We start from the raw sequence: 15,814 nt of genomic DNA, 5'->3' as shown, positions 1-15,814 counted from the left end.
TAAGACGACACATAAGTTTGCAGATTTTCTCCTCTTGTATGCAGTACTATTAATGCCAATCACAGGGATAAGAAGTAAAATAATGTTCTAATGAAAATAAATAAATTTTTTAATATTTGATACAAAATTTTCAAAAAATAATATTTAACAATAGAAAGATAAAAAGTAATTTAGAAAACAAGAATAGCTCTTTGAAGGTAAGAATCACATTTTGTCTCGTTAAATTCGTACCATTTAGCACATTTCTCAACATATAACAATTATTAATTAAATATTAATTCAATCAATGAGTAATGCCCCTCGAAAAATGCTTATACTTCTAGGTGGTGAAAAAAAAATTCCATGTGGAAAACAGTTCTCAATCTAAGTATATGAATTGTTGGAATTACTTTCCCAAGTACCATCTACTTTTAAATGATGATTTGTCTGGCACTCTTTTTTAATGGTTACTTTTCTAGGGTACATTTATTGGAGTGATAAAAGACAAGCCTCAAAAAAGACACCGTGGCATGCTAATTTTGCATTTTAATTTCCAGATGTATTTTGAGAAACTTATTTCATTAATCTATTACCACTTTACCAACTGATTTATAAATATGAATTACATACTGACAGTGTAATATATAAAACTGATACATGTTTTAAAAATACACATTAATCAAGATTTTGATCTTTTAGATATAGATCTTGAAATAGAAACCTTTTCCTAACTATTGATCTATTTAATTTCTACACTATCACATAGAATTACATTTTAATTATGCAAGATTCTAAGTATTCAATTAGATTATTTGCTAAAGTAGATCCATGATTCAGCTGATACATCCAAAGATGTAAAACAGATTTAAAAAAACACTTTTGTTTGAAATCCACACGCAATTCAGATTCTATGTGTTGTAGACTACATAAATCTTTCAAAGAGAACGAAAAACTTATTTGGTAAAAATAACACAACATTGATTGAGGCCTATGAAATGAAGCTGCCTACATGTTTTTTTCCAGTCAATTCTTAAAAGATAATCTGTGCACATATGGTCATTTCATTTTTAAAAATTTAGTAAAATCAGAAACTGATAAATTACTCAAGGTGAGGGGAAGGCAGGCAAATTTAAAAGGCATTTGAGTAAACCACAGAAAGTGAAGCATACTTGAAGAGTAAAGTCTGAGTTGAGTTCTTCAGTAATCTCATTAGCAGAGGACAGGAGGACACAATTTATTTGGGAAAGTTTCTATTACTGCTGAATAGGAAAACGCTTAAAATATTTTAATATATAAGTGAAATACCAAGATAAAGACTTGCTGCACTAAAGGAACTGTTACATGTCAGACTTAATATTGTTGCAATTACTTTAATAAGAACTTTTGCTTAAATAATATCCTGAAAAAAAGGACTAATGAAATCTTAAAATATTTATAAAACACAAAGGTTCCTGTGATGTGATAGATTTATTCTAATCATTGACAGTGTATTATTCAGTAATGTCTTCTCTTGAAACAACCCCTACAAATGTCATATTTTAGATTTCTCAGAAAAGACCAATGGTACCAATAAAAATTTATCATGCTTAATTTCATGCTATTTAACAATAAATTTTCTGGAAGACTCACTAAATTACTTCACTATGTTTTCTTAAGAATAGTGTTAGAATTATGGAATGTGCATATTCAGTAACTGATAAACTACTGGCATATAAATTTACAGTGACTATAGGAAATTTATTGAGAATTAGCACATTATATGGGGATATTTGTAGTTCCAAGTAAAAACTGATGCTTTTAAAAAAGGACAACTGACATACAGTAATGCTGGTATTTGTTGAAATTAAAGTAAGTAGTTTTATATAGATTAGGCATGTTCTTAAACGTCATATAAATGGAATTACTCAGTATGTGCTCTTTTATGTCTGCCTTCTTTCACTTGGCATAATAATTTTTAAATTTATGTTGTTACATGTTTCAATAGTTTGCTCCTTTTATTGCTGGGAAATATTGCATTGTACAATTATGCCAAATTTATTTCCCTGTTGATAGACATTTCAATTATTTCCAATTTGAGACTATTATGAATAAAGCTAATATGAAGAGAATAAAGTAAGTAGCTTTATTGTTTGAGTCTATATTTCATTTCTTACAAAGGCTTTTTTGTACTAAAACTTCAAGAAGAGGTCCTGAATCTAGACTTAGAAAAACAGAGAATAAAAGAGCTTTCTTATTCATATAGAGTGAAACATGGAAACTGCCAAATGTGTGCTTTCAATTACGTCATAATATAAACATCACTCCTGAATACTAACTTTAATCCCTTTTCATTTACTGACCTTTGAAAATTAAATTTGTTTTCTAATTTGCTTATCCATAATAGATAATTCTGATTCAGCTGGAATGAAGGAGACCCAAAGGAATCCCACACAGTAAAAGAAATGAAATTTTAACTGGGTTTTACCTCAGCTGGCTTGCCAACACCCACTACAATCAATTTGCCATCTTCTAATCCTACAAGAATATGGCTGTATTCTTTGGTTACACACACACAGTGGATAGGCAATCGCATAACTAATGGGCTGATGCTGAGATTCAAACTAGAAAAGAAATAAAAAACACACATATAATTACGTCTATATAATAGAGTCATAGAATTTTATACCTGGAAGTTAACGTAAAGATAACCTAGTTTTGCATTCTAATTTTACAGATGTTGGATTCATGTTCAGAAAATCTGAGTGCCTCACACACGAGGCCCATTTACATCATTATTTAAAACAATAGATTTTTTTTCTCTATTTTCAAGATGTTTTTCTTCTAGCCATATATATGAGGTTTCACTAAATGATTTTTATCTTAATTAATAAGTGAAAGTTGGACAAAAAGGGCAAAAGCTCAAAAAGAGTGTGTAGAACAGTATGGTCAACAAAATTGGTGCATTTGCTTTGTCTTAAAAGATGTAATTTGGGAGTGACGTCAGAAGCATGGTGGTATGCGGAGTCCCCTTGATCTCTCCCCTTGAAGTTACAACAACTACATTAAACAATTCAACAAATAATTCCCTGGCAACCACGACTGAGAGATATGCACATTGAAACATCTATAGAGATCCCAGGAGCTGGAGCATAGCAAGAAAAAATAAAACACTCCAGAGCTATCCACTGGAAAACAAAAAAATACCTCCTCGTAGCAACCTGCTTCTGAGTTCACACTCCCATAAATGCCTAGGCAGGGAAAGAATCCATCAAATACCATGAACAACCAAGGTAACTCCGAAAGAAAAAAAAAAAAAAGAATATGAAAAAAATCTCCAGACAATAAACTTATGGACATGAAAATATGTTCCTTAAAAGACAGAGAATTCAAGATTGCAGTTCTGAAAAAAACTCAATGAAATGCAAGACAATAGATAGGCAGTTTAATGAACTCAGAAATAAAATCAATGAACAAAATGAATATTTTACCTGAGATTAAAACTTTAAAAAATAACCAAATAGAAATTCTGGAGCTGAAAAACTCAATACAAGAGATGAAGAATGAAATAGTGAGCTTAGGAAATAGAGCCCACCAGATAGGAGGAAAGAATTGGTGACATCAAAGATAGAAATCTGGAAATGATGCAGGCAGAAGAGAGAGATTTGAGAGTTAAATGAAATGAAAGAACTCTACAAGAACTATGTGACTCCATCAGAAACAGCAATATAAGACTAATGGGTATACCAGAAAGAAAAGAGAGGGAAGGGAACAGAGCCTATTCAAACAAATAATCAATGAGAACTTCCCAAACAACGGAAAGAACTGCATCCTCAAACTCAAGAAGCAAACAGAACACCCAATTATCTTAATCTAAAAAGGCCTTCTCCAAGGCACATTGTATTAAAACTATCGAAAATTAATGACAACAACAACAAAAAATTCTCAAGGCAGCCAGGGAATAGATGCTGGTAACCTATAAAAGAAAGCCCATCAGATTATCATCAGATTTTTCAGCAAAAACTACAAACCAGGAGGGAGTGGAATCAAATATTCAAATTTTTGAAAGAGAGAAATTACCAGCTAAGAATAAAATATCCAGCATAGTTATCCGTTAGATAGAAGGAGTAATAAAGACTTTTCCAGACATACAAGGATGATGGAATTTTCTACCACAAGGCCTGCATTACAGTAAATACTGATGGGGATTATTCTATCCGAAACTAAAATGCAAAAGGATACAAAACTATAAGTAAGATGACTAACAGAAAGAAGCAGGACACTGCGACTTTTATTCATAATAGCGCACTATACACTTAATATAACATAAAGATTAAGGGAGGTAAAAACCATAAAAAAAGAAAAAGGGAAGAAGACAATAGATACCGCAATTTGTAAATGAACTCACAGCTTAAATAGGAATAGTCTGTGACAACAAAAAACATGAAGGAGAGGGGGCAAAGGTATGAATTTGCAAAGGGGAATGGAGACGAGATGCATGCAGAAGAAAAAGGACTGCTGTATATATGCAACTTTCTTCTACATAAACTTAATGGTAACCACACACACAAAAATCCACAACTGAGACACATAATATAAAGAAGAAAAAAGTCGTATTATACCATCTAACTAAAATAACAGACAGAAACACAACGGCAAAGAAACAATGGAGACACCAAGCTACCAGAAAACAAAAGCTAAAATGGCTACAGGAAATCCTCATGTATCAATAATCACCCTAAGTGTAAATGGATTGAACTCACCCAATAAAAAGCACAGAGTAGCAGACTAGATCAAAAAACAAAATCCAACAATATGCTGCCTTCAGAAGACACATCTCAACTGCAAGGACAAATATAGAATCAGTGAAAGGATGGAGAAAACAATACTGCACACAACTGGCATACAGAGAAAAGTGGGTGTATTCATACTTATATCAGACGAAACAGACCTCAAAGGCAAGGGAAGCAAAAGCAAAAATGAATGAATGGGACGATATCAAACTGAAAAGCTTCAGCAAAGCAAAAGAAATCATCAACAAAACAAAGAGGCAACCAACTGAATGGGAGAAGATATTTGCAAACAGCACGTTTTATAAGAGGCTAATATCCAAACTATATAAAGAACTCATACAACTCAACAAAAAAACAATCCAATTAAAAAATAGAGAACCACAACAGACACTTCTCCCAAGAGGACATACAAATGGACAACAGATATATGAAAAGATGCTCAGATTCACTAGCTATTAGGGAAATGCAAAACAAAACCACAATGAGATACTACCTCACATCTGTTAAAATGGCTATTATCAACAAGACAAGTAATAAGTGTTGGAGAGGCTGTGGAGGAAAAGGAACCCTCATATACTGCTGGTAGGAATGTAAATTGGTACAGCCACTATGGAAAACAGCATGGAGATTCCTCAATAAAAATTAAGAATAGAATTAACATATGACCCAGCATTCCCTCTTTAGGGTATCTACCTCAAAAATCTGAAAACATTTATCCATAAAGAATATGTACCCTATGCTCATTGCAGCATTATTCATGGTGGCCAAGACATGGAAACAACCAAAGTGCCCTTCGATAGATGACTGGATAAAGAAAATGTGAGATACACACACACACACACACACACACACACACACACACACACACAGAGGAATATTACTGGGCCATAAGAAAAGATAAAATACTGCCATTTGTGATAACATGGATAGATCTTGAGATTATTATGGTAAGTAAAATAAGTCAGACAGAAAGTCAAGAACCATGATTTCACTCATATGTTGGGATATAAAAATAAAAGCAAGAAACAAACAAGACAAACAAGAAAAAACTGATAGACATGGTAAACAGTTTAGTGGTTACCCAGAGGGTAAGGGAGTGAGGAAGGGAGATAGAAGAGGGTAAAGGGGGTCAAATATATGGTGACAGAAGGAGATTTGACTTTGGTGAACATATAATGCAATATATAGATGATGTATTACAGAATTGCATACTTGAAACATACATAGTTTTATTAACCAATGTCACCCCAATAAATTTAATATAAATAAAAAATAAAATACTATGTTTTATCAAAAAAAGATATATAAAAACATATAAACGTAAAATATATAAAATAACATATACTGAAAAATATAATATGATATAAATTATAATACCCCATTATGAAAAATGCCCACAGCTTTTATAGTGAGAGAATAAAGAGTCCTATGATGATAATATGTTCTACACTAACCTGATAGCATATCCCATTGATTTTTCTAATTTGGGATTTTTTTTTACAATATCCTGAAATTAGGGTTGTAAAACAAAATGTTGGAACAATATGATTGGGATGGGGACTCAATACTCTACCACAGGAGAAAGATAAAAATGAGAAGGAAAATACAAAAATAGGAAGGGGATGTTGGTATAGAAGTGATTCTGGTTGAATGCAGTTGAGACAGAATACCTTGGCCCGGGAAATGATTATAGCAAAGATTTTGGGAGGGTTCAAGATAGTTTGAGGAGTGTAAATAAGCCACAATTAGTCTTTTACAAAGGGATAAAAAAGACTGTATTTTTCTTTTATATAAAGGACTTTCTTTTATAGAAAAATATATATAGAAAACATAAAACATATCCAATATTCCAACATCCTTCTCTTCCACTGCATTAAATAACAAAAGATTCTCCATAATTTTATACACACACATATTCAATCATGAACAGGTCCAATAGCCTTAAAAATAATTAAGTTCGTTTTACCACAATTAAAAAAATTTTTTTTTTAATTCCTAACTTTAGTTTGTAAAAATTCAAACCACAATTGGACAAATTACGAAATCCGTAATCCAGGCTTGGCACTTCCTGGCTATTTAAAAATTTTTTTTTTAATTGTGGTAAAACTTACATAGCATAAAATTTTCTACAACTTAAAAAATGTACGTGTATATTTTATTTACTAATTCAGGAATACTTTAGCTTCCCCGTTTTATTTCCTAGTTGCCAAAAAAGACATGTTCGTAATAAATGATAAACCAAAAGATCAGAAATCTTAGATTGCTGATTTCCACTCTAGATTGAAAGTACTACCTATCACCTTGTCTTAAGTGCTACTGAAATAAGTATTATTAATTACCTTTGGAGATCTCTTATGGACAGGAATCCTTGTAAACTTCCCATGACAATATGTTGTCCAATTATACATATATCTGATACTTGTTCCTTCAGGACTTGAGATCCTAGATACTTTCCATTTACAGAAAACAGATGCAATGCATTCTTATCCTGCAAAGATTAGATGAAGAAAATTTAATGGTCTCAACTCAGAACGGAGTTTTAATATTGTTAATTAAAACTATGACTATAACACAATGATTACTGGGTTTAAAATATTGGAATAAATTATGGTTATATTTAAAGACAAAGTGCATGGGCCATACTGTTAAAGTGATTTCAAATCAGACTGCCAAGTAAATAAATATTGAAGAACTCTCATTCCTCCAAAAGAATTAAAATCTCATTCAGTACCCAAAAGCTCTACATTTTTAAAACAAAACAAAGAGCGTCTCTTAATTTTTAAAAAGTTTTATCACCTAAAGGAAAATAAACATAAAATTCATGGCTTCTTTACTTGTATTCTGGTTTGTGTGAAAAGAATTTAATTTGGTTATAATTTCCACTTAAATTTATGAAGTCCCACATAATCAGAAATCATTTTTGAAATCATATATTTCATAGGCCAATAGAAATCCCTAAAACAAAATATAAACATGAGGGCAAGATTGTGATAGGATAAGGTAATGGTAAGGAATGAACAAATTGAATGATGAAAGGAAAACATCCTTTTTAAAATATGGTGTTCTTTCCTTCTTCAAACGTCTCATATATACAATGTGGGAAGGAAAAGACAAGCTTGTAGATAGTCTACCCCTACTGTATGAAATTGTTAGATACCTTGGGGGTAGTCTTTTCTTCAATGCTGGAGTAGATGACAATATGTCCTTCCCAAGATATAGCCAAGTTGGGAATGGTCAGGAGCAAAGAACTCTCACAAGGTGGCCGTAAAGTCCTCATGTATTGACCTTTCTGAATAGTATGTATAATCACAGTGCCATCCTACACACAGAAAATATTAGAAAATGAAAAAGACCAAAAAAATTCCAAAATAGAAAAAAAAAAGAAAAAGTGGGCTGAATAAAGAAATGTGGGAAACTGAGAAAATGATTATTCCACCAAGGACATATTTACTTAAGGAAAATTCCAATCTTGAAATTTCAAAGAGTGTTTTACTTCATAAAATGCCCTCTTCCCTTATCTAATAAGACCGGTAACTTTCTAAAATAGAATCCAGCCTCTTTTTTCTTTCTATATTATTCTACTGTCGCAAAGTCCCACACAAACATAGTATAAAATGTCTACATTTTTACCAATTCCCATAGAAAAAGATTTAATTATAAATATTGCTTCTAAATTTATATAAAAATTTAGCATTTCTTAAAGGTGAAATCTTACCCTTGATCCTGACACTGCCATGTCTAGCTCAGTGCTGATGCCGACACTCAATACCTCATCAGTGTGTCCGTACAGAATCTGAAAGGGTTTAGATGCTAAACCCACAGGAACACCTCCCTAATATTAAAACAAAAAAGCAAAGGTAACTTTCTTGTAGGCTGCTTTCTATAAAAAGGATTATGCTGTATTTAAACTGTTTAACTACAAACTAACATCGCAACTAGTTCTTACCACTGAGTTTATTCACAGTAGTACTCATTCGTGTTTCTCCTTGGATTCTCAGATTATTCTTAACCTTTGGTAGTTCAAAAACTTAATCTGAATAGTTTCAAAGTTGATGATTTTAGATTAATTTTAATATGTATATTGTTTGCCCTATTCATCTACAGATTTATTCTTCCTTCACTTCAAAGAAACTTTTAGTATTATATTTCTGAATACTTTCTCTTTTTCATTTATTTGAGTACCTATTTCAGGAACATCAATTATCTGTATGCTGATTGGTCTGTATTCTATATCTATCATTCTTTTCCTAATTTCTTTAATTCTTTTGTTTTTACATGTGTAACTCACTTTGATTATTACGTTAATATTACTTTCCATGCTGGTGATTTTATTTTCAGATCAAATCTGTTTCTTGCTGTATCTACTTTGGATTTACTTATTATATTTGTAATGTATTGGTTTTAATATCTGTTTGATTCTTCTGCAATCTCCCCTTTTCATCTTAAAATGCTATTCTATAATTTCACCGTTGAGGTCCTATTTTACTGAATCAATACACTTATTATGTTCTTCTAATAGCGTAACATTATTGCAGGAATCTCTCTCCAGTTGAGTTGTATTCTTCCAGAAGAAAGAAGATTCTTTCTTCATCTGCTTTTGGCATGCTTTGTTTGTACATTACTTTCTATAATATAGAATGTTTGAGTAGTTACCATGGTATTTGTGTTATGATTATCCTAGATAACTCTGTTCAGATCTTTTACCTGCACCATATTATGTGGATTAATTCCCCTTGACATTCTATTACCTGGGACACATTCATCTTCCTCTAAGAGTGTCTGAGTGCTTAATGCACTCTACCTAATTTTTAAAAATCAGGTCCTTCCTATATTATTTAAGCTATTGAAGTTACAGAGAAAGATGGACCTTTTTCAAATTCATTTTATAAAGGTTGCATATCCCAATACTAAACATGGTAAAGACAGAATTCACTTACGAGTACAGAAATAATTAAAACACTAGCAAATAAGCTTCTACAGTAAAATATAACAATATACTATGAATTACATGAGTTTATTACAAGAATTCAAGTATAGTTCAAACCTAGGCCACTTATCAACGTAATACAGTACATTAAGAAAAAGTAAGAGAAAAACTATAAATAATAAAAAAGAAGAGAAACTGGGACACTGCTGGTACTACTGACAAATTTAGAACATGGACTGTGGATTAGGTAATGGTATTATATAGCTAGCTGTTAAGTGTTCTGATTTTGAAAATTATACTGTAGTTATGCATAAGAATGTATTTGTTCTCAGAAAATACACACTGAAGTATTTAGCAGCAAAGGAACATGATGTCTCCAACTTTAAAATTGTTCAGAAAATAAAATAAGATGCTGGGAGATAGAGATTAGAATAACATGCTAAGATAAATGTCAATAAATATACTATTTTTGTAACTTTTCTGTAAATTGAAATTGTATTAAAACTAAAAAGTTACCAAAAGAAAAAAATAGAAGGAAGGTAACTACTTAAATGTTAAAAAACACAGCTAGTGAAACCCAATAGCAAACAGTACTAAATGGCACAGTGGTGAAGGCACTTTCATCAAAATTAGACATAAGACAAGGGATGCTCACTATAATTTTCTTTCATTATTGCATTAGCTAATAATGTAACAGGATAAAAAAATGAAATAGAGTGGTACCTCGGTTTTCAAACATCTCCATTGACAAACATTTTAGTTTACGAATGCCGTAAATTTTATGGATCTATGTTATCATTAGATAGTAAAATTCATGCTAAATCTACAGTTTTAGGGGTTGATTTTAAAGGTCTAGAACAGATTAATCAATTTTCTTTCTAGGGGGAAACCGTGCCTCGGTTTCAGAACTCAAACGGTCTTCCAGAATGGATTATGTTACAAAACCTAGGTACCACTGTAATTAGTATATTGGAAAAGAAAAAAAAAAAACCTTTTATTTTCAGAAAATCCAAGAAATACTAATAATTATGAGAGCTGGATAAAAGGATTTGGTACAAATTATTAATTACACAATAACTGCATAGAAATTGAAAGTTTTTTTTTAAATACTAGCAATAATCACTTAGAAATAAAAATTATTTTTAAAATCCCACCAAAACAGTAATAAAAATATGATAATTACAAATAAATATAACAAAGTACAGGACCTAAATGGAAAAAAGTGATCAAAAAATTTTATCAAAGGACATAAAAAAAGAACTAAAACAAACATGGAAAGACATTTCCCATTTCTGGATATGAATAATTATAAAAATGTCAATCCATACCAAATTAACATATAAATTGAATATGATTACATTAAGACTAAAATAGAGGGTTTTTTTAAGGAGGATATGGTCAAAATATTTTTAAAGTTTATATGGAAGAATAAATACTCATACTAAGAATAGCTGAGAACATACTTTTTAAAGGAAACACAGTGAGAGGGGATTTGCCTTAGCAGGTAATATTAAACTTCTAAAATAAAAACACTTTGGAGCTGACACAGAAATCGGTAAACGTAAAAGAATTGGAGAATCTTCAAAAGATCCAATTCAGTGGGTAACATTTATGTTGGTGTAAGTGACTTTACACCCAGAAATAAACAAAATCATGTATTTTTATACCTTACATTGTTATAAAATATATAGTCTGTATTATACATGTTCTATTAGACAGAATATGTGTATATATTATACCAAATATATATTCTATATTATAAAACAGAAAAACTACCAATGTATTAAAGATTGAAGTATAAAAAAATAAAACAAGAAAAGTATTACAAGAGAAGTTTTAGTTAATATTTTTACAAATTTGAAGTGAGAGAAAGCGTATTTACAAAGTAGAAAATCCAGAAGCTATAAACAAAAGCTATTTCCTTGAGCCAACACTATTGAGTACAATAAGGTTGATGAAAATTATAAATCTATATTTTCTAGTACTCCCACCTGAAAGAAAAATAGGAATAATATTATGTTAATAAGACAAAAAAATAATTGTTTTCCTAGAAAAGGTTAACAAAGAGGAGTTTTTGGAAAGTAATACGGGATAAGACCATGAATCAGACAATAAACCTAGGGAAAAAACATGGTGATTAGGACAGGACAGAATGGAGGTAAAAGAATGCAAAGGAGCTCAAATAATCACTTAATGACAGAATTCACTACTCTATTAGAACATCTCAACAGTACACCCAGGGTGAATCTCTGATCTAAGCAAAGAGTATTTAAATGTATAACTACCTGTTGTGTTATTTCCCATACCATACATGTAGTATCTCTGGAACCAGAAATCAAATGTATTCCACAGTAATCAGTAGCTAAACAAGTCACAATATCTGTAAGGAAAAAAATATTTTTTTAAAATAAAATATCTTGGTTTTGCTGAAACAGAAAAGGGCAATTTTAGTTTAAGTTTGACCTCTTACTAAATTAGTTGTGCTAAAGGAGAAATACAGGAATGGCATTGGAAAAGCACTGGGTAAGAGTAACACAAAAGCAGAAGTATTAAAATGGCGTAGGAGAACTTTCTTTGAGGCCACCCTCCTTTGAGGGAGAAGAGTAGACGTAGGGTGGGAAAATGTCTGTCAGAATCTTGGCAGCAGATCAGGAAGCTTTAAATGGGCCCCCAGGAAATTCTGATATGCTTGTCTGCTCTCTCATCCCCCTTCACCTTCTACTCCCACCGGGCACTGCAATCCTATACAATATGTGACTTTATCCACAATAGTACATATTACACTGTAAATTCACAATATGAAATACATGTTTACTAAACTGTACAAACCTGAGCTAAGTGATATCTTAGGAGTCACTGGTACAGAATTAGCAGCAGACTCCATTTCCCTTTCCTATTAGGTTTACTAGGAAAAGATTTACTCAATGTTTTATTCTTATATTGAAGACTGAGACACTAAAGAGTAGCAGGTTAAAGTACATTCAACAATTTTATCACTTTCATGTTTTACTATTAACAAAATAATAGGGCAGCTGATGCCTTATTCAACTATGACAATTTTTTTTACCATTTTATCTTAAAATTCTTATTTTTATCAATCAATTTTTAAAAAGACTTAGCCTAACATCTTCCAGATACTATAAAGTTGTGAATGGTGCTTAATATACCCAAAATATATTAGGCATTCTTAAGGAAAGCATATAATATTCATAACACTGTTGTATCAAACAGTTCAGTAAGCTTCAAAGGTAAAATTTAATGTTTTTTTTTAATGAGGAGTATGTACTACTTTTATAGCTATAAAAAAAATTAGAGAAATTTTTGGTTTGGGGTGGTGGTAAAAAGTTAATGCTTACCCATATGTCTGATATTGTGTGAAATAATTTTGCCTTTTGTAAGTGACATCACTTGAATGCTATTATCCCAGTGTCCAGCACTGAAAAGCAACTTCGCATCATGTGATACTATAAATAGTTTAGAAGTGATCTCCAGTCCTGGAGCAAAAGGACCATTCACACTACGCTGAGTTCTGTAAACACAATTAAATATTAGACTTTTCCTTAAAAGATCATTTAGACATAATTATTTTTAAATGTCTCTAAAAAAAATAAGTTTGTTCAATGCTCAATTTGAAATGTATGTTAATAAATGATAAAGACTTTCAAAATACACGTTAATCTTATTTTATTCATATTTTTCATTAAATAAAAATTTATATAACAAAGTCTTAATGGCTAAGCATAAGTAGTTGAGATAGGTGAAGATGTGAAGATTTAAATCTTGCTTTTTAAAGCCAATTTAGTAAGATTGTTAATTCTGTAAAGAACAGCCTCAAAGTATATACACAAGATAGGATATACTAGGACCAGGAATGTTGGAAATAAACTGAAAGAAGGGATCTACTACACAGGCAGACATATGTGTATCTAACAGTACTCAAGAAGATAATTTTGCATTCCCATCAAAGAAAACATATGGATTTCATCTGCTTCCCATTGAACTATCTCTGCAATTGGCCAACCTAGATTCTGCAGAAAGACACAAAGAAGTGATTATACTTCAGTGTGTGTACAGAAAATGAGGGCCAATTCTAACACTTCACCTCTAGACCTTTATTACTCAATATTAATTTGCTGAAGGTATGCTTTGTGCAAAGCACAACAGTGCTAAGTCCTACGTAGGATGAAAATATAAGATATTGCCTCTAATAAACACATAGCTAAAATAACTCAGAGTAAGGGAAACATCACCTGAATTTAAAATGTAACCTTTGGATATTTAAAAAAATAAGGTAAATAATAAATCCTTATTATATAAAACACATTGAGTCTTATTTTAAATAATATTGTACAATAAAAATACAATTAAGCCTAAAAACTATGCATAATAAGTTTTGCTTCCATAATGCTCTGATAGTAATTATTTTGTCTGGAAGCCAATATCAGGACAGGGGAAGGGAAAGAGAGAAGAAAGGAAGAAGGAGGGAAGGGAGAAAGAAACAATGGAAGGAGGGAAGGAGAAAATAAAAGAAAATCTGGATGGCTGCAATATTACTTTCAAAATGAAACAATCAACCAATTTAGTTGTTTTTCCTGGCAATAGGGTACTGCCTGTACCTGACTTGCTTTAAATCTTCATTTACTTACTTTGGATTTGTCACAGATTGATCCTTGATGAATGTAAAGTAATTAGAAATGTTTCTGTCATAAGGCAGCCATCCATGGGTTCCAATAACATAATTCATGCTTACTGTTATCTGGGGGGAAAAAATATGAAGAGAAAATTAAATGAAAGACTAAAAAAAGAAGCACAGAATAACCAAATACCCACACAATGTCAGCATTTAGGGGAAAATGCAGGATTATGTACTTAAAACATGAAACATATTAAAAAAACATCTAAAACTAATTTAAATAGAAAAGTTCTTTATGTTATGGCAAGAAAAGTTGTCCAATGCATCTTTCTTTAGTGAGATTTATTTTCCTCATCGTTTTTCAGTTTATTAACATCTATTAGTTGGCAGTCAGAAGTAGTCAAATCTTACCACATAAATATGATGTATATCATTTAGAACATAAATCAAGTAGAACTCATGAATTGTTAAGATTGCCCTTCTTAGTGACAGTCATAGTGAGTATTTTCATTTAAAAATGAAAAGCATTTCCCCGTTAGATTACCAAACAAAAAGAAAAATCAGATATCTTGAAAAATTCAGGTATTAAATCTGAAAAATCAGAAGAATTCTACCACTCAAAAAGTACTATTACTATTTTTGTATCTTTCTCAATCATTTTTTGTGAGTAAACACACAATATGCATAATTAGAAAAATAGGTCTAATTTTGGATCTCTACTGTTCACGCTGCTATACTTATTTCATTTTTATAATTTCAAAGTGACAAAACTAGAATAACACAGACCTAGGTTTTGGTCTATGTGCCGGGTCCCAGATCCCTTACTTGCTAGCTCCGTGACATTGAGCAAGTTACTTCTGAGTTTTAATTTCTCATCTGTCGAAGGGAAACTTTAAAACTGCCTTTCTCACAGGATTGTTAGATGGATTAAATAACAAAATTCATCATGTAAAGTACTCACGACCATGTCCTGCATGTAAACCATAATCAATTCTGTATTAGCTCTCATTTTCATTATTATCACTGCTTTATGATAAACTTTAATATCTAAAAAGGTGTTATATCCTATTTTTCTTGTATAAAACTTCCTGGTATTGTCACATATTTATTATTCCAGATTAACTCCAGAATTATAGAAATTACTTAAAATAAAAGCTGTGTGAATAGAAGATACATTTGTATACTTGGTCAAATTCTATTAAAAAAAATTTTTTTAAAGGCTTAAAATTTTATTTATTTTTATTTTTTAAGTTGTAATGGCTATAGATACGGCAATGTAAAAATGGTGTAAATCAACTTACCAGTAACTCAGGACTGCCTTGAGTCATAAAAGAACGAGACTGATTTTTGGGGACAATGGCCTTTATTAGTGGAATACCATCACTAATTCCCTATAAAATAAAAGACAGAGGTTCAGTGGCTGATTCTGCTTATCTTTATTAGGTGCAAACTAATGAAAACTTCTATTTCTTTAAACAGGAATGAACCCTGTGATATAGCATTTTA

The 15,814-nt window shown here is 31.2% G+C and overlaps 1 protein-coding gene across 7 annotated transcripts in view; it reads right to left on the bottom strand.

The window, feature by feature from the left end:
• NBEAL1 (neurobeachin like 1) overlaps window positions 1-15,814 on the bottom strand; it is a 150,306-nt gene that overhangs the window by 7,130 nt on the left and 127,362 nt on the right. For all 7 annotated transcript variants that reach the window (XM_088794483.1, XM_088794487.1, XM_088794482.1 and 4 more), the window contains 8 exons: window positions 15,610-15,699; window positions 14,322-14,431; window positions 13,032-13,204; window positions 11,961-12,055; window positions 8,464-8,580; window positions 7,906-8,067; window positions 7,088-7,236; window positions 2,444-2,579 (listed from right to left, as the gene is read on the bottom strand). In XM_088794483.1, the coding sequence (XP_088650609.1) occupies window positions 2,444-2,579; window positions 7,088-7,236; window positions 7,906-8,067; window positions 8,464-8,580; window positions 11,961-12,055; window positions 13,032-13,204; window positions 14,322-14,431; window positions 15,610-15,699 (1,032 nt within the window). The remainder of the gene's footprint in view (window positions 1-2,443; window positions 2,580-7,087; window positions 7,237-7,905; window positions 8,068-8,463; window positions 8,581-11,960; window positions 12,056-13,031; window positions 13,205-14,321; window positions 14,432-15,609; window positions 15,700-15,814) is intronic.

Source organism: Rhinolophus sinicus, chromosome 17 (genome assembly GCF_057876585.1).
Source record: "Rhinolophus sinicus isolate RSI-liver-muscle chromosome 17, RSI-T2T, whole genome shotgun sequence".
NCBI classification, from domain to species: Eukaryota; Metazoa; Chordata; class Mammalia; order Chiroptera; family Rhinolophidae; genus Rhinolophus; species Rhinolophus sinicus.
Note: the sequence above shows the minus strand (reverse complement) of the source record. Positions and strands in the feature narration are given on the sequence as shown.